Below are 19010 nucleotides of genomic sequence, written 5' to 3'. Positions count from 1 at the left end.
TGCAGGCAACCCCTGCTCTGAGCACAGTACTACATGTGATGCATTACGTCGGAAACTGTGACGCCATTGCTATTCTTTACAAGCCACATATTTCAAAACGTGCAAGGTTTAGAAACGTGCAAACAAGTGATACCACTAATTGTACCTCTAGTTGTCATTTCGCAACAATAAGCTTTATGCGCAGGACATCCATCATTCTGATACCGCATTATTTGACACATTATAAGAGGTGGACCAGAACAGGTAAGGTACAGCTCAAGAAGGGACTAAACTATTCCCCTTTAGGAGTGCCATCAATGAAATATGGACCAATGGTGTGTTGTCATACAATCCCACACCGTACATTAACACTCCACTGATGTACTACGTCAACCATATCATGATTACCGGCAGCGTGAGGTGCACGCTTGAGTCTCAGGATGTGCGCTAGCTTTGCGCTTCATTTATTTCAAATGTCAACTTCGCTTCGCGGTTTCTCGGAGTGTAATTGACGTATTGTAATACAACCAACACCATTATTTTTGTGATTTTTCATGCTATTGATTGCATAGGAAATAAAAGGGGGTGTCCTTTTAAAAATACACAAGTTTGTGTTGAAAATAGTATTTGTTTACATTTTAAAATTTCACATATTATTTGGTTTCCTAAGCCCCTATCATACGTTCATGCTGGTGAAAACCGTTTTTCAATATCTATTGTTGTTCCAGAGATATTTGAGGTGGCAGAGTTAGGTGAGAGATCCTGTATATTTACACACACACACACACACACACACACACACACACACACACACACTCGTGCATTCAGCACAAAATAGAAATAAGACATTTCCTAAATAAATATTATGCTTAATAAAGCAACACACAAATAAAATTTATAAAATGCCCATTAAGTCCTTTTAAGACATTAATTTCAAGTCTTTCCACCTTTAACTGCATAGTTAGGAAGTTCATCTGTGTAAAAGCTCCAATATCGTGTCACACTACAAATCGACAATGTCCGTATCAGTCATATTCTTTATCCCCATTCACTTCTATTTTGCACTGTACAATTTTCAGACTTGAAGGCAGAGCGGCAGTCGAACTCGGCTTCATCGTCATCGTTCGTGAGCACAGCCTCGGAGAGCTTGGCCAGCCGCGCACGGGCAACGGCCCAGGACCCGGTCTTCCAGATGATGAAGGTGCAGTTCACAACTGACTTTGACTTCAGCCAGCCAGACTCCATGAAGCTGCAGAACCTCATCCAGAAGCTGCGCAAGTGGATCACTATTCTCGAAGCTAAAGTGAAAACCCTACCCAAGTGAGTTACTGGATTCCTCCTCTTTTACTGCAAGCATTTCTATACCTATATGTCTTGACCGATTCTGATTATGATAACTCAGTGATACTGTGGTCATAGAGTACTACTTTGTTTGTTTTATGAAGAACATAATTTTAGATTTATGTTCATTCAATACAAGTTGCCAGTCTTCACACCACTTTGAAATCCTATCCAGATCTGATTGAATATTGGGGCACCACCTTTCAGACAGTGTAGATAATTCCTTCATCTGTCAGCTCAGCAATTTGACATGAACACTATCTAATATTGCCCTGGTTCAGGAAATATTGTCGATCCGGGACGATGCAAAGAGCAGTCTGAGTTGTAATTGGGAGGTGGGTAATCTCCATGTGACCTATGTTTACGTTTAGTGATTTTGCTGTTTCCTCTTTGTTTATTATGTCCACCTTTCTGACAGTCAAGCATTAATCGCCTTGCAGAACAATGAAGTTTTTTTGTCAGTTTACTAAAGGAATTTGGCTTATATTAATCTTTTCAGCTAAAGCAGTCAATTTATTCGAAACGAAGTGTTTAATTCTGCACTATTGTTTAGTTTCAACTGTTTGCTGCATTTTGAGTGCACGTTTTTATCTTCTAGCGATAAAGAACCAAACATGAGATAATACGGTAATGATACTCCAAGAAAATTTACATCTGAATTTGAACATATGAATGTGCACTTCAAGTCGAATTTTAGTATGGTTCACGAAATTCTGATGCTCTTGGAGTATCCTCTAAGGTCTTACTTCTTTTACGACATAATGTAAGATCTTTTAATGTTTTGCGTAAAACATACAGGCTCCCTGTGTCATCGTAGCTGCGCAAGCATGGTGACGTCTGCTAACTGGCACTCTATGGCAACTGCTGAAACGAACCTACTAAATAGAACGCAGGAAAACATTGCGACTTGTTGTTTGAAAAGCTTAATTTCCAAGCAAATTTCCTTTTACACAAGATGAACTATGTGCAAGAATGTGTGATGAATTTCTTAAATCACAGAGTGCTTGACTCTAATTTAAAAATCAATTCTTTCAGGACTACCATTTTGAATAATTTGGAGCCCTGACGGTAAGAAAGGTAAAACATTTATGTCATCGTTAAAAATTTTATTGGCACATTTGTGTGCCAACGCGCAAAAAAATTTAAAGCACTAACTTTTTCTATTTGTGGTCACACTACTTGACAGTGATGTTGCTATTGGCTGACTACATTAAGTATCCTATGCTTTCAATATCCTCTGTCATAGGCTTGCGACATCACGTAACATGAGCTGTGACTGGCTTACAAAAGTGCATCGCCATCTCTGTTTCAGTGCTTCAGGAAGTAACATGCAGTGTTTGGTGGAATTCGAATTTATACTTTCGTAATACGAACATATGCAGTGTACATATTGCTGCACATCAGACATTTTTCGAAAACATGTTTTTTTTTCCCCTGAGTTTTGTTTTCTAACGTGCTGGGAAATTATATTCTGGTGTATAAAACTATAACCACTCAAAGGATTAATAAGTTTTTACAGTTCCAAGGAAAAGTATACTGTCACTTAACACAGAAAAAGCGTATTTTCATCCGGGAAAATGTGTATTTTTAACCAGGAAATCCAGGAAAAATCCGGGAATTTTTTTTTCTTCATGCACGTATACACCCTGTACACGTAGCATCCTTCATAGTTGAGCCACACTTTTCGAAAGTTCTCCCAATAAACCATAATCAACAATTTGCCTTCTTTTTGACAATCATCACATGCTTGTTCCATTTCATATCACTGTGCAACATTATGCCTGGATACTTAAACAATGTGACTGTGTGAAGCAGGGCACTACTAACGCTGTATTCGAACATTACAGATTTGTTTTTCCTTCTCATCTGCATTAATTATATTTTTCTGCATTTTGTCTAATTCAACTCATGTTGTACAGTCACTTGATGACAGCAGCTTACTGTACACCACATCATCATCATCAGCAAACAAGTGCAGATTGCTGCCCACACTGTCTGCCATATCATTTATGTGTATGGAAAATAATAGTGGTCCCACCACATTTCCCTCTGGAGCACTCCTGACAATACCAAAGTCTCTGATGGAAACTCACTGTTGAGGAGTGTATGGTGTGTTCTAGGAACTTATTCCATATGCTAGTTCCTTTAGTACAGTCTGAAATAGGAAACCACATAAAACGTTTTTTGGAAATATAGGAATGTGGAATCTGCCTGTTACCCTTCTTTCATGGTTCATGGGATATTATGTGAGAATAGGGCAAGCTGAGTTCTGCACGAGTGATGGTTTCTGAATACTTTCTGATTTATGGACAGATGTGTTTCCTTCTCAAGGAAATTTATTATATTCAAACTGAGAATATGTTCAATAAGTCAGCAGCAAACAGATGTTAAGGATATTGGTCTGTAATTTTGCGGGTCCAATCTTTTACCCTTCTTATATACACGAGTCACCTCTGTTTTTTTGTCGGTCCCTTGGAACTTGGCGATGGGCAATAGATTTATGGTAAATTCAAGCTAAGTAAGGGGCCAATGCCGTAGAGCACTCTTTGTGAAACCAAATTGGGATTCCATCTGGACCTGACGACTGATTTGTTTTCAGGTCTTTCAATTGCTTCACTATTACTATGTCATCCATATGGGACACTGTGTGATGGCTAAATGCTGATATGTTTGTATGATTCTCCTGTGTGAGCAATGTCTTAAATGTGAAATTTAAAACTTCGGCTCTTGTTTTGCTATTTTCTACTGCCACACCAGACTAGTCAGTGGGTGAATGGATGAACACCTTAGACCTGCTTAGTGATTTTACATAGGACCAGAACTTTCTCGGATTCTTGACCAGATCTTTTGCTAAGATACGACGGTGGTAGTTGTATGCTTCACAGACAGATCATTTCATAGATGCACAAATCTCTACTAAGCTTTGCCTGTTGTCATTTGTGTGCTCTCTGATGAACTCAAGAGGTCAACAGCCTTTGCTTCCTCAATATTATCCGAATTTCATTGTTAAACCATGGTGGATATTTTCCATCCTTAATCCACTTTTTAGTCAACATACTTCTTTAGAGCACAATTTACAATTGTTTAAACTTTTTCCATAATTCCTCTGTATCCATCATACTGGAACTAAATGAAGTCAGTTCATCACCTAAGTCAGATGCAAACAATGGTTATCTGCACTTCCTAGTAGAAACACTCTGTTAGCCTTCTTGATTGATTGATTTAATTTTCATAACTGTAGTCACTACAATGACATCATGGTCATTAATCCCTGTGTCTATACTATTGCTGTTGATGAGGTCCAGCCTGTTTGTAGGTGCAAGGTGTAAAATATTCCCATTGCATGTGAACTGCTGAACTAGCTGCTAAAGACAGTTTTTGGAAAACACATTCAAAAGTAATTCACTAGACTGTCTGTCTGCAATCAGCCTGTAGACATCTGAGTCTAAACTTAATAGGTTAAAGCCACTAGCAGCTAGTATTGTTTGATTGGCTATTTACCCAATGCTGACCACAGAATTTCTTGGATTGACTCTAGAACTATCACAGTGGTGGTCGGTATAAAAACCAACTATTCAAGTGCTGAAAAGTGCACCATTACATGACCAATCTCAACCACTGGTAGCTGGCTACGTCTTTCATTTCAGTCTTTCTTTTATTCCTCTTGTTCCAGAGAAAAGGTGTTCCAGAAACAAAGCACAACAAGGCGATCTGCCAGCTTGTGTAGTGATGCTGACGTATGGGTCTGGCTACTGCACATTTCTCCTTTAGGAAAAGGTGTTCCAGAAACAGAAACATTCCAGGGGAAAACTTGCCAGCTCACCAACATAATGGCTTCCCAGTTTCTTTATCAGAATACCACTCTTCTCAATACAATTAATTGGTGCTTCCTCAAGAAGAACCCAGACATTACATTTAAATACTTCAGCATATAACAATGAAATAAAATGTTCACACAGTCACTGAGAATTTTTCATTCAATTTAGAAAGAAAACCTCATTTTTGATAAGGATAACATTCCATTGAATGTATTTTGAGTCTTTTTCATAGTTAAACGCCTTTAACATAAAAATGACCACTTACACTTAAATATTATTTACTACTTTATGCAAAAATGTTAATAAAACAATATCTTAATTCAGTATAGCTTTTTTTTCGTTGTTGTATAAAAAACATCCATGAATAATATCGTATTTCAGTATGTCCGTTTTCTTTTCGTACTTCACATATTCAGCTCTTACTATCAGCAACTCTGTCTCTCATATTTTGTAATACGTTTTAGGTAAGTAAGAGCTTCTGAAACTTAGATAATTATGTTAGTGTACATTAAACACAATTTTTACGTACATAATAAACATTCTTGTTTGTTCTTGAAATATTACTAATGATTTTGCTCAACATGGACATTATACTCTACACTCAGACATATTTTTGTGTTTATTACTGATTACCAATATTGTCCATTCTTGTTGTATACATTTTTATGTCACATATGTTTCTAACATCTAACCCTTTTCCTCACTTAGGAAAGTCTAAATAAAATCCGTTTGTGTGTGGGATGTCTAAAATTCTGGAAGGTCCTTTGTATACAGGCTTTAATTTACAAATCTTATGGCTTATCTCACTTGATTTCTCATGTTTTTTGCCTTGCATTAGGTCACAGACTGCAAATTTACTATGCCTGAAATTCTTAGCAGGACTCCGAATTCTCACTTCTACTTGCTATTTAATTTTGTCTTTAAGATTTTCTCTCTTTTAATTTAAGAGAAGTTCTCTTGGTATAGTACTGGACAATTTTGATTTGTACAAATGCTGTTGAATAAAGAATGATTTTTTTTTTTTTTTATGGCATACCTTTACTCATCCTCAGAATTTTGATGGTCCTTCTCAAAGTAGTCTCCCATTAATTTGATGCACTAGTCCCTGCATTTCTGCCAGTCTTCAAATACGTGCTGAAAACAATTTTTTGAGAGGTCCTTCAAAGTCGCCTCCGCAGCCTTCACCACTGCTTCTGATGATTGATAATGCCTCCGATGAAGGCGTTTCTTCATGTTAGGGAATAGAAAAAAGTCACATGGGGCTAAATGTGGACTATAGGGAGGGTGAGGGGTGCACTTTACGTTGATTTTTGCAAGATATTCAGCAAAAACATTGGCAATATGTGGCCCCGCATTATCATTATGCAGCATCCAGCCTGCTTCACGGAAATGTGGTCTTTCGCACCTGATATGGACTTGCAATGTTTTCAGGACATCCCTGTAGTATTGTCCAGTTACCGATGTGTGTGTGCAGGTAAAACATGCTGATAAACTGTTCCACGAATATCAAAGAATGAGATGACCATAACTTTCCCAGCAAAAGCAACCAGTTTTGCTTTTTTGGGGGGGTTGGTGATGAAGGAGATTTCCACACTGAGCTTTCCTGCTTGCTCTCAGGATCAAAATGATGTAGCCAAGTTTCATCAGCAGTGATTACATTTGAAAGAGACTCTGAATATTCCTCTAACATCAACTTTAACTGCATGCAGACCTGCATGTGAATGTCCTTTTGTTTGAGAATCAACATTCTTGGAACCCGTCATGCACTAACGCGTCTTGTGTAATTTTTCTGTCACCAATGTGTGGGTGGCACCCAATGAAATGTTCAGTATTTTAGAAAGTGATCTTAAGGTAATTCGTCTATCCTCTCTCACAATGATAGCAGCAGTGTTGATGTTTTCTTCCGTAAGAGCAGTAACTGGAGCACCAGGTCCGTCTTCCTTTGAAATTGATTGTCTTCCCCTCTTTAAACATTGTAAACCACCTCCGAGCTTTGCTGTAAGGAAGAACAGACTCTCCATAGGCTTTCTGTAATGTTGTATAGGCCTCAACTGATGATTTGTTCAAACGAAAGCAGAATTTCAAAGCCGCATAGTGTTTCTCGCATGTTACCTCCATTGCAGTGGTAGGCAATACTGAACGTGTCTGACCTTGCCTGCCTCTCACAGGCAGGAACCAGGAGTCCCAACGAAGAAACTACTACGGTGTGTTTGTTGCACATTAAGCTAACAGAATATCATAAGGTTAAATTTTAATGTGAGAAATTATGACCATAAAAAAAATTGATTATTCTTTATTGAACAACCCTTGTATATATTTTAGATGGATCTTTTAGCGTGCACTATAATCTGAGACATAGCAGCCATTGAATGAAAATGAATAAAGAATCCTGCTGTTCTGTTTCTAGTAGCAAAGTGTTTGAAATATTTGTCATTTCAAGCAGTAAATCACAAAGAGTGTAACAAATTATTTCTGTGGACTCTGAGAATGTCTCTTGCTATCAAAGACAAAAATTTAGAAAGAAACTGATCCGTAAGACCCAAAAACCACATTGCATCAAGGAAGTAATGCAGTTAAATTAAAAAGTTATATTAAGTACATACCAATGTTGTGATCTTCACTGAGTTAAAATAATAATCATAGTTCAGTGGAGTATTACACTGCACAACAGAGGCATTGTGCATTGCTTCTTTTACTGAAATGTATGCATTCTGCAGTTTCTTGTACTAGAGAAGAGTCTCTCAATAAATCTTCTACTTTTTTAGGTCATTCCTGATTGAAGAGAAATGCAGGTTCCTCAGTAATTTCAGCATCCATACAGCTGAAGTTGAATTGCCTGGGGAATTTCTGCTACCAAAGGTATCGATTATTATTTTCATTTCTGTTCTCAATTTATTGTTCAATAATACTGTCATTCAAATAAATAAAATTGTATGGTTGTGTTGATTAATCTTATAGGTTTGTTCTCTGCTCCCAAGGAGAAATAAAGTTGGAAAGCACAGCAGTGATAGCTTTATTTTTACAGTTTTCTCCACTGCTTGTTCCCTCAGCTGTAGGTTCAGTGGTGATCAGTCTTTTCTATCTATGATTTGTATTCCATAGGGAACTTCCAATTTTTAGAGTAGTTATATAATGCATATCCAATGCTTATTGTATCAAATATATGACCAGAAAGGAGAGTGGGGAGGAACAACTATTCATTCTGATTTGAGAGAATATCCTTGCCATTCACTGGAAGTTTTGAAGCAAATTTCTTATAGTCCATAGACATTTTTGCAATGGACTACAATTTTTGTTAACGAGCTACAGGCAAACATTTTCTTCATACTGAACTAAAATGATGGCCATAGAAAGTTCACTAACTTTTCATATTCGTTTAGTCTTGTATTTTGTTTATAATTATGAAACATGAGAGGGAACTGTTTAATGTTTCTAGATTAAACCTCTCCTCATGTAGCAGTTTGTGCTCTATATAGCCAAATTGAAACTGCACTGGACCTTTTGTGTGTAACGCTTTTGCCAACAGCTGTCTAGGCACCACTCAGGACAGTTTGAGATACCAGTTTGAACTCCAAATTCCCCGACTATACGGCCAGAAAGCAGTAACTAGAATTGGCCACAACTGTCAAGTATCTGGGAGTTCCTGTCTGAGTGGTTGTAAGGCAGAATTACTGTAGGAAATCCAACTATGAGGGAGGCAGATACCATGCACAGGTTTATTGGAAGAGATTCCAAAGGAAGTGTAATTTGTGAAGAGGTGGCTTACAAACCTTAATTCGACCAATAGTTGAATATTATTTGATGGTCTGCACTCCTTACCAAGTTGGATTAATGGGAGAGATATAAAAGATTTGATAAAGGGCTTTATCTCAGGTTTGTTTAGTCAATTTTATAATGTAACCAAGATGCTCAAAAACTGCAGTGGCAGATGCTGCTAGAAAGATGTCACTTACTATACAGACTTTACTCATAAAATTCCAATAATCTGTATTCTAACATGATAAGAAACATATTAGTTCCTCAAATGGACATCTCATGTGGTAATACTGGCAGTAACATTTTACAAATTCAGGCTTACGCAATCAATCAATCATTCCTACTGTACCATCTTCAAATGGACTGATCCAAACGTGCTCTTTATGTTCTATGCCAGAAGCTGCAATGTGACTGTGTCATCTTTTGCTGATTTTTGAATTGGCATTTTATTTTTTATTTTTGTTTGATTTTGAAAAGTCTCAGTTGCACATTTTGAAATACCTGAAATGTTTCGATCAATGGATCATCTTCAGATCTATGGGGTTACGTCAGCAACCTCTCGTGTCTATGTCAGAAACTCATATCAGAGTACTGTGTTTTGCAAAACGCGCTATTCTGGTGTGAAGTACTCACACAGTCGCAATGGGTTGCTGATGAAGCTACATAGATCTGAAGATGATCCTAAGTGATCGGAATATGTCGTGTATTTAAACATGAGCAACTGAGACAGAAGATCAAATGAGAATTGTTTTAAATATCAGTGTAGTTGCTGTTATTTCATGACAGGTATTTCGGGTATAGTTCTGACTTTGTTTCCAAAAGTGCAGAACATGCCTATAAAAAGAGCACAGCCAGCATGGACTAAAATCATAGTGTGTGACAAACCGGGAACTTTCTCCTGTACCTGTCTTTTAAATTTTTGGAGTTTTAATGGTTTTGTCACCTAGGAAACCTATTACTCGGTTTGTTTCTCAGAAAGTAGACACTGCTTTTGGCGACACATAGGCACACTTAAAAAAAAGTAACAGCCTTAGCATTTTTTTTTCTAGTGTTTGTACTAAAACACTTTGTCACACGAAGTGAGTGATTTCCACTGACCCCAGTTTTTAACTTTCAGCACACTCATTACTATGTGCGGATCTCACGATTCATGCCACGGGTGGATGTCGTGCAGAAGCACAATACTGCTGCCCGTCGCCTGTATATCCGTGGGCACAATGGGAAGATCTACCCATACCTTGTTGTGAATGATTCAAGTCTTGGTGATTCGAGGAGGGAAGAGAGAGTGCTGCAGTTGTTGCGTTTCCTCAATCATTATCTGTCCAAACAGAAGGTAAGTTTATATGTTTTTTCCAAACTGTTTCCATGTATTTTGTTTTTACTTCATCCCCCTCCTCTGATAGGTAAGAAATTGAGAAATTGTGTGTAATAAAACACAGATGAATTTTACTTTTGCACTGGAAAATTGAGGACAGGATTCTGCATTAATGTTGAGATGGATCAGTATGCATATTCCATCCAGATTTGGGTTTTGTATGACTCCTTAAATCAGGAGCATATCAGGGATTGGGTTCTTTGGACGACGAGGGGGGGGGGGGGGGTGCTCAGGTCCTCTCCAAAACCCTTCCGCTTCCAAATATAATTTTCTTTCACTCCCACTTTCAACATACTACACTCTTCTTACAATTTAAAATAAAATTGTGAAATGTTTTGATGTAATAATAATCTGTTTATATGAATCCTTAGTATATTGCTTTAGCACACCTTACAGTCTTTGCCTAAATAACTACTCTTATGTAAATGGACCAGAAGAAGGGGCCACTTGCTCCAAAAGCTTGTGAAAATTAAATCATTTTATGTGTGTGTTCCCCAGCCACCAGTTGATGAGTAGATTTTTTTTATCTGTCCATTTATGATATATTATCAATATTTGATTATTTTCATGTACATAATTTCTCTGTAATTCATAATTAAGAGCACGGCAGAGGGTTCATCAAACCGCCTTCAGTCGCATTCTCTGCTGTTCCACTCTTGAACAGTGTGCCGGAAAACGAACACTTCAATCTTTCTCTGATTTCTTTTATTACAGTGATAATTTATCCCTAAGTAAGTGGGTACCAATAAATTTTTTTTCGCATTCGGATGAGAAAATTGGTGATGCAGATTGTATGTAAAGATCCTGCCACAGAAAAAACACCATTGTTTTAATGATTGCCTCCCCTAGCTCACATATTATGTTCGTGAGACACTCTCTCCTATATCACGATAATACAAAATGAACTGCCCTTCTTTAAACTTTTTCTGTGTCCTTTGTCAGTAATCTCTGAAGCAGATCCCACAATGTGCAGCAGTACTCCAGATGAGGGTGGACAAACATATTGTAGGCTGAACTTCCTGGCAGATTAAAACTGTGTGCCGGACTGAGACTCTAACTCGGGACCTTTGTGTATCGTGGGCAAGTGCTCTACCATCTAAGCTACCCAAGTACGACTCACACCCCGTCGTCACAGCTTGACTTCTGCCAGTATCTCATCTCCTACTCTCCAAACTTCACAGAAGCTCTTCTGCGAACCTTGCAGAGTTAGCTCTCCTGGAAGAAAGGATATTGGGGAGACTGGCTTAACCACAGCCCGGGGAATGTTTCCAGAATGATATTTTCACTCTGCATTGGACTGTGTGCTGATATGAAACTTCCTGGCAGTTTAAAACTGTGTTCTGGACTGAGACTTGAATTCGGGACCTTTGCCTTTCTTGGACAATGCTCTACGGCGAAAGGCAAAGGTTCCGAGTTCGAGTCTTGGTCCAGCACACAGTTTTAATCTGCCAGGAAGTTGCATATCAGCACACACTCTGCTGTAAAATGAAAATATCGTTTTGGATAGTGTAGGCTGTCTCTTTAGTAGACCTGTTGCCTCTTCTAAGTGTTCTGCCAGTACATCGAAGTCTTTGGTTAGCTTTCCCCAAAACATTACCTGTGCGATCTTTCTGATTTAAATCATTCATAATTGTAATCTGTAAGTAGTTACTTGAATTCCCAACCTTCAGTTTTACATGATATCACATAAATAAAAACTTAGCAGATTCCTTTTAATACTTTAGTACTCAAGTGGATGACTTCACCATTTTCATTCTTTAGAGTCTGTTGCCACTTTTCACGCCATACAGATATATTGTCTGAATTTTTTTGCAATTTGGTCTCGGTCATCTGATGACTTTACTAGACGATAAACGACAGCATTGCCTGCAATTATCATGGGTGTTAGTGAGAGATGTATCATAAGATAAAGCTTTCATTCCGTAATTCGAAGTGTAAGACCAGGCCGTACTTTGCTAAATTACATTAGTCAGAATAATTTCCTAATTAATTTCAACCATTTCAACTAACTAATTTTGCTAAAGCTCAGCTCAGTTCAGTTAACTGACGGTAATTATTTCCTATTCTAGTCAAGTTGTTGACATGTAAACAGATGTGATTACTGATACAGTTTGGAAAATAACCTGTATAAATCCTTAAAGTATTCAAGTATCTAATGTCCAAGACCTTGTAGGAACATCAGCACTGAATTAGTTTCCAGTTAATTAACAATATTAGGTATGATATTGTTTATTTAGCTATTTTGTCAATTTTCACCATCAAGAAGGCTTATTTTGTTAAATAAAAGTTCAGAACAAAACCAATTTTTCTTCAATATCTAGTTAATTGGAGGTGTAAAACTCTAATTGTAAATTATCGAAATTACATATTTAATGATGTGAAACTTTAGTAGCCATTTTTGCAAAGCTACATAAGCACTGAGCCTGAAGCCATTTTTAATTCAGTCTGTTCTGAGGTCAGTCAAAACAGTCATAATGTACTAGTGAAGTAATGTTTTTAAGTTAACATGAAACCTGACTGTGAATTAGAACTGTTAATGACAGGCAGATTAACTTGAATATGAAAGACAGACAGTGCCTAGATTCTGAGCGTGGAACCCATGTCAGTCTGAATTGTAATACAGAAATGGCGCAGTGGTGTGTTCCCATGAATAAGAAGACGGACGCTGAAGTAGAACGTTTAACAATGATTGCTGATTAACTTTAATGTAAAAGTGCCACACGTATAGTTCGTCTGAGTGAGACTGTTGTCATATAATTGAAAAGGTGCAGTATGTGCATACCTGGTAAATGAGGCTTAACTACATAATTAAGACATGGACTGGCCATAACTAATTCAGCATTGGGTGTCTGATGTTTCTCATTATTGGATGTAGATAGTGCTTTACCGATCCATATTTACAGTCGGGTCTTTGCCTTGATCGGGCCACTGAGGAACTACAAACTGATATATGACCAAAAATGTCACAATGGATGCTCAGACTGTTGCCTAAATTGTTTATATAGATAAGGAACAGCAGAGGGCCTAAACACTACCTTGGGGAACACCAGAAATCATTTCTGTTTTCCTCGATGACTGTTAATCAACTACTATGAACTACGTGTAAAAGAGATGAAGGCTGTTTCAGTCCTTTCCAGCTTTGTTTTGGTTAGTTTATGTTTCCTTTCAGAGGGTCTTCCTTATTCTGTCTTCCTCTTTCTGTCTTCCTTACTCAACTGGTGTCTGCCGGTTCTACTTGTGGATTTGCAAGCAGTGTTGGATTCGTTGTTGGCAGAAGGTATGGTCAGCCTGTAAATGGCCACCTTTACTGGGCTGGAACACAGTCATTAGGATTATCCCTCAAGCAGACAACTAAAAACTCTACTGTATTAAACGACTTCCAATTCCCTAAGTTATCCCCCGTTTTAGACTGTTCTCATTTTACTTTATTTGCCAAAAGTTGACTAAGAATCTCTGAAATTGGTATAAGTAGAATGTGAACACTTTTACTAAAATGGCCTTTGCTTTTTTTGGAGGGGGATTAGGCCGAACCCCACTCCCGCTTGCCTTGAATCCACACATGCCCTAAATAACTTCAGGTGGTGGTTTGGATGGCTCCCGAGATCAGTGTGTGTGACTGAATGGTACGAATAAGTGTTGGACTCCAAATCCAGAGGTCCAAGACTAGATCCCCCGTTGGTCCTCGAAACTTTCTTTTGTGTACATGGAAAGTGCTAAGTTGTATTGTAATTCAGAATCCACATTAAACTATAGGACCTCCTGCAGCTTCCTGGCCTAGTCAATTCAAAAATAGTAGTAGTTAAAGATCATATCATCTCCAGCAGGACTGTTTATTATACAGCATTACAGTGTTCAAACTGACCTTAAATATTGGAATTAATTATTGTGCTTTTTTTTTTTATTAATAAAGAAATTCCAAATGTGTTTGTCAGTTACATTAGTCCTTGATTTGTTTCCTTGCAATTCACAATCCACCTTCGAGCAGTGTGCTCTTGGAGGATGGTGAACAAAGGCATGAAATTATGAAAACTCACTAAAAGTATAGGAATATTGGAAAATGAGATGTAAAAACAATTGAAATTGAAATATAAATATCAACCTGTTGAGTATGCTGTTAACTTGTCTCAAGCTTCATTGCGGAAATGCTTCTTACAGTGTGGTTCAGTCATTACCTGAATCATCCCTACTGTGTCGTCCTAAATTAGCTAGCAGGAAAGCATGGAGAGAGGTCTTAGATATAAGTTTGTGAGTCAATCAGTGAGATACACATAGGTAGTTCGTTTGACAAATTAGTGTCCCCAAAATTCAGGAAACAGGGTTGGAGCATATTTCTCGCAAGCAGTCTTAGACTAAAATTTTAATCTGCCACAGTCTTTCAATATTTTGCTTCTTACTAAGTGATCTTCCTTAATGTCACTGTCTGGGTACATTGTAAGCTAATTTTCTCATTTTCTTTCTTGCATGTAGACTGATACAGGATGTTTAGTTTCAAATAGCTGCTCAAAGTTCTTTTGTAAAAGAAAGTAAAAAAATAGTTTGAACATACTAAAACTATGTATTAAAATAACTGTTCCATGAATTACAGCTTCAAATAATCATTTAATTAAGTTGTAAATCATGAAGACAGTCTTTAAAAACTAGTGTTAATAGCATTATGGTTTGGACCTTTACAGAATCCCATCTGGCTTGCTGTAGTGAGAGATATAATTACTTTTGTGTGTGTGTGTGGGGGGGGGGGGGGGGGGTGATAACATTCAGGTTTTTGGTTTTATGAGAATTGTGCATGTTTCAGGAAACAGCTAGAAGATTTCTGCATTTCACAGTGCCTCGTGTTGTTGCTGTTGCTCCTCAAATGAGACTAGTTGAGGACAACCCTTCATCAATATCTCTACTGGATATCTTCAGGGAAAGCTGTGCGAAGAACAAGATTGACTTTTTAGACCCTGTTTCTAATTATTATGATCAGCTTAGCACAGTACAGGTAGGTAGCTAGCCAGCTTTTAATACCTACAGCCTAGTTTATTAATTAATTCTTCTCGTCTCCGTAGTGTTGTAACTTCATACTTCTGTGTTACTGGTGCTCTTCCGCATTCGCATCTGTGTCTGGTTTCACACTCTACAAACCACTGTACAGTCTATTGTGGAGGATACTTTGTGCCATATTAGCAAATTTCGGTCCTGTACCAATAGCATATTGAGTGATGAGAAAATGTCTGCCTATGCGCATCTGTACAAGTTCTACCATCTCTTACCTTAGTCACATGAACCCTACATGAGGTATACTGTGAGAATTGTTAACAGATTTTCCTGAAATTTACCCACAATTCTCAAGAACAATATTGCTTTTCTTCCAAAAATTCCCATTTACAGTCTATGAGCATCTGTTTCACTTTCACGTGGACTACAGTAACTGGATACATGCCCAGCAGTGTGTCTGTGAATTTGTATCATGAAGCCTGCTGTCGTAAATGCTATATAAGGACTCCAAATGCGGGAACACTACTCTAACATTGGTCATACTAGTGGTTTGTAAGTCATTTCTTTTATATCTGCAGTGCACTTTCACAAAGAACCTTCCGATATACTTTAGTCTTTTATTCACCTTACATAATACATGTTAGTCTCATTTAAGATAGTGATTCTTAGCATTATATGATGTGACATGCTCCAAGTGTTTGTTCCCATAATCTTGCATTAGTCAGTAGTGGGTACTTTCTCTTTCTTACGGATATTACCTTACATTTATGCATGTTTAAAGAAGGTTACTACTCATTACCTCAACAATAAATTTTGTGTAAGTGTTCCTTTATTTCCACATGATCATCTAATGATGATACTTAACCTGTAGAGAGCAGAGTTTTCAGCTAGTATTCTGATTATACTGCTGATCCCCAGTGGGCCTAGTGTTGTCATTATGTGGTACACTGTATTATGCTGCACTGGTCACAAGTTTGGGCAACTGTCACCGAATTTCTGGAAATAGCTTAAGAAGTGTAATGCACGCCAAATCTCCTGTTATCATTCATACTTCAGCACAGTCACTGTGATGGAGTTGACCGTGTCTGCATAGACTGGTTGTCTCGCTGCTAGCAATATCTGTACCTCATATTACATGAGCTTCACTGCTTTTGGGAGTGCTTCAAACTATGGCATTTTGTTGTGAACGCTTTTGCGGTTAACTGCAAGGATTTTAATACTCTTGCTTTGAGGGGGTGGGGTGTCTTTTGGATCTTACACTTATACTTATGGGTCCCCTGTAGCTATCAGGAAAAAAAAGCACATCTAACTGATTTAGGGGTGACCCTACAGTTCTGAGCTCATGCAGCACAAGTCCAGAAAGTCACCGCCTAGCTTCTTGCAGATCGTTCGAAGCATCTGGTTCACTCTCTATCAGCCACTGGAATGATCCAACGTGACCTCAGAGCCCAGCCGACAGTCATCATTTGTTCCAATGTGCATCACAATCTGCAGTTGGTTACACCATATTCCCTCAGTAGCTACTGGAATAGTCTCTTCATTGTGTTGAATGAGACCCCAGGCATACACACTGAGTCTTCCCTATCCCTTGCTGTCCTCTCCCTATGGGATACCATTATTCGCCGTATGTTTGAACTGATGATGATTAATAGATTACTACCCTTTTGTGTTTGCCTACTCTTGACACAGAACAAAAGCAGATTCCCCAAAATGGGTGAAGTGAGTCCTACTGGCTCAGTCTCAGTTCCATTGAAAGACAGCACCTCAAACTTGTTGTTTGAGGATGGCTACATCTATCGTTGACATGCCACTTGCAGTCAAGTGGACGAGTAATGACAGATCCTGCACCTCTAGTAGAGGAGAATAGTACTTGATGTACTTTTGGTACCACAGGTTCATGACACTCTTCCAACAAATCAGTTCGCAGCAGTAGCCAGTCGCTTGACAGCTGCTTTTGAATGTCGGCCAACTCGTTCCATGTTCGAGAGGAATGTTCACTGTGGGGCTGCATTGTGACTGGTGCAGTGTACTGGTATTACAGACAGTATGATAATATGGTATTTACCTATATCGTAACAGAAATTCATCTGTGGAGTAGCAAGAATAGTCAAGTAGAGATGATTTTAAATTGTTTCGAATAATTTCGTTACCTGTCAGCCGTTTCAATATATAAGGGATGTGGGCAGATATCAGTATGCAGTATATGTTGCTCTTATTTATGCAAGAGTGCTTTTAAGTTGTAATTGGTGGGCAGACCATTTTTGTTTTTAGTTTTGTGTTTATGAAATCTCGACAGCACTTTTTGGATGATTTGGCTTAATTTACATTATCTAATTGAATCACAGCTAACTGATCTATAATCTTTCGATTACTGTCTTTCATGTATTTAACAAGAGACAGCCACTGTACATGTGATGTATTGAGATAAGGCCCTCCTCCTCTTTGCATTTTTTGCTGTGCCCATTTACTCTGATTTTTCCTGAAAGTTAGTGAATGAAATTGTGTTTACAGGCAAGGGGATCTCAGCCCAGTGTCCAGGTCCTGCGGGAAATCCTCCAGGATACACAAAAGAGTATGGTGCCTCGAACCCTGTTGAGTGACTGGGCACTAAGGACCTTCACAACACCTACAGATTACTGGCAGTTCCGGAAAATGGTATGGGTTAAAGCCAACTTTCCCAGATTTTGGTTTGTTATGTATTTCTCAGTAATGGTTTGGTGGTTGCAGGTACATCTTGTCAGGCATATAAACACACCATTTTACTTGAAATCATAAAATGCTTTTAAAAACATCAACCATGTAAAAATAATTTAATAGATGGAAAATCTACTCACCAAATGGCGGCAGAACAGGCACATAAAATACGGTTGTAACTGGCAAGCTTTCGGAGCAGGTGGCTTTTATGTGTATGTTCTGCTACCGCTTGGCAAGTAGATTTTTTATCTATCCAGTTAAATGGCTTTGTCAATAGTTGATTGTTTTCATTGTTATATTCAACCATGTAAAATAGACGTTATGTTCTGAAATTTGTCACTTGCATTTTTATACTTAACAAATAACATTAAAACTCGTTTCCGTAGAACTGTAACCTCTTTTCTGTCAATGACAAATCAGGTGAAAAAGACAGGTACAAATGTTTGCTTTATTGCATGTTGTTCTATGAAGGCTTCTTATATGAGAGAGAGAGCAAATGACAACAGTTGTGGCACACAGCTCTGTCTTCCTGGAAAAATCAGCTCTGTCCATCATGTTCATTTGACTCTGAGTGTAATTTATCTGTAATTCAGCCGTTCGAAACCCCCACACCAAACTCAAATTTTTTGTTGGAAGAGAACTTTGCTGCACAGTATGAGAGGTTCCAGTGGACTAGTAGCGGTCTGGGTATTTGCATGGCCATAAAGCTTTATCACACATGAAATACAATGTTGTCTAAAGTTCACCATTCATAATACATAATCCTCTTTTCTATACTAACTGGGACATTCTGTATAATTAAATTGTAATCACATTTTTTACTATTGTAAAATGTAGCCAAAGTTTTCAAATCTTGGAACAGATGTGTACTTTCTGGCAGCATCCTTTTGAATTCTTTGAGGGCCACAAGAAAGTTTGAAGCTTGAGATCATGAACCTGCAAAATATATCAAAATGATTGTATCTGGACAATGTTGTTTTGTGATTTAATCTCCATAGAATTATTTGTTGCTGAAACAATATGATCCATCTTTAACATGCTGAATGAGGTGACACACAGGTAAGACACTG

General features: G+C 38.0%; 1 protein-coding gene across 1 annotated transcript in view; it reads left to right on the top strand.

Annotated features, from left to right (window-relative positions):
• The window catches only part of LOC124779432 (transformation/transcription domain-associated protein), a 453680-nt gene that overhangs the window by 415546 nt on the left and 19124 nt on the right, over positions 1 to 19010 (top strand). The window contains exons 61-65 of the mRNA XM_047253711.1: positions 1059 to 1299; positions 7904 to 7997; positions 10012 to 10227; positions 15062 to 15250; positions 17758 to 17901. Of these exons, the coding sequence (XP_047109667.1) occupies positions 1059 to 1299; positions 7904 to 7997; positions 10012 to 10227; positions 15062 to 15250; positions 17758 to 17901 (884 nt within the window). The remainder of the gene's footprint in view (positions 1 to 1058; positions 1300 to 7903; positions 7998 to 10011; positions 10228 to 15061; positions 15251 to 17757; positions 17902 to 19010) is intronic.

This window comes from Schistocerca piceifrons, chromosome 1, assembly GCF_021461385.2.
Source record: "Schistocerca piceifrons isolate TAMUIC-IGC-003096 chromosome 1, iqSchPice1.1, whole genome shotgun sequence".
NCBI classification, from domain to species: Eukaryota; Metazoa; Arthropoda; class Insecta; order Orthoptera; family Acrididae; genus Schistocerca; species Schistocerca piceifrons.
This window is presented reverse-complemented; position numbering and strand designations above follow the sequence as displayed.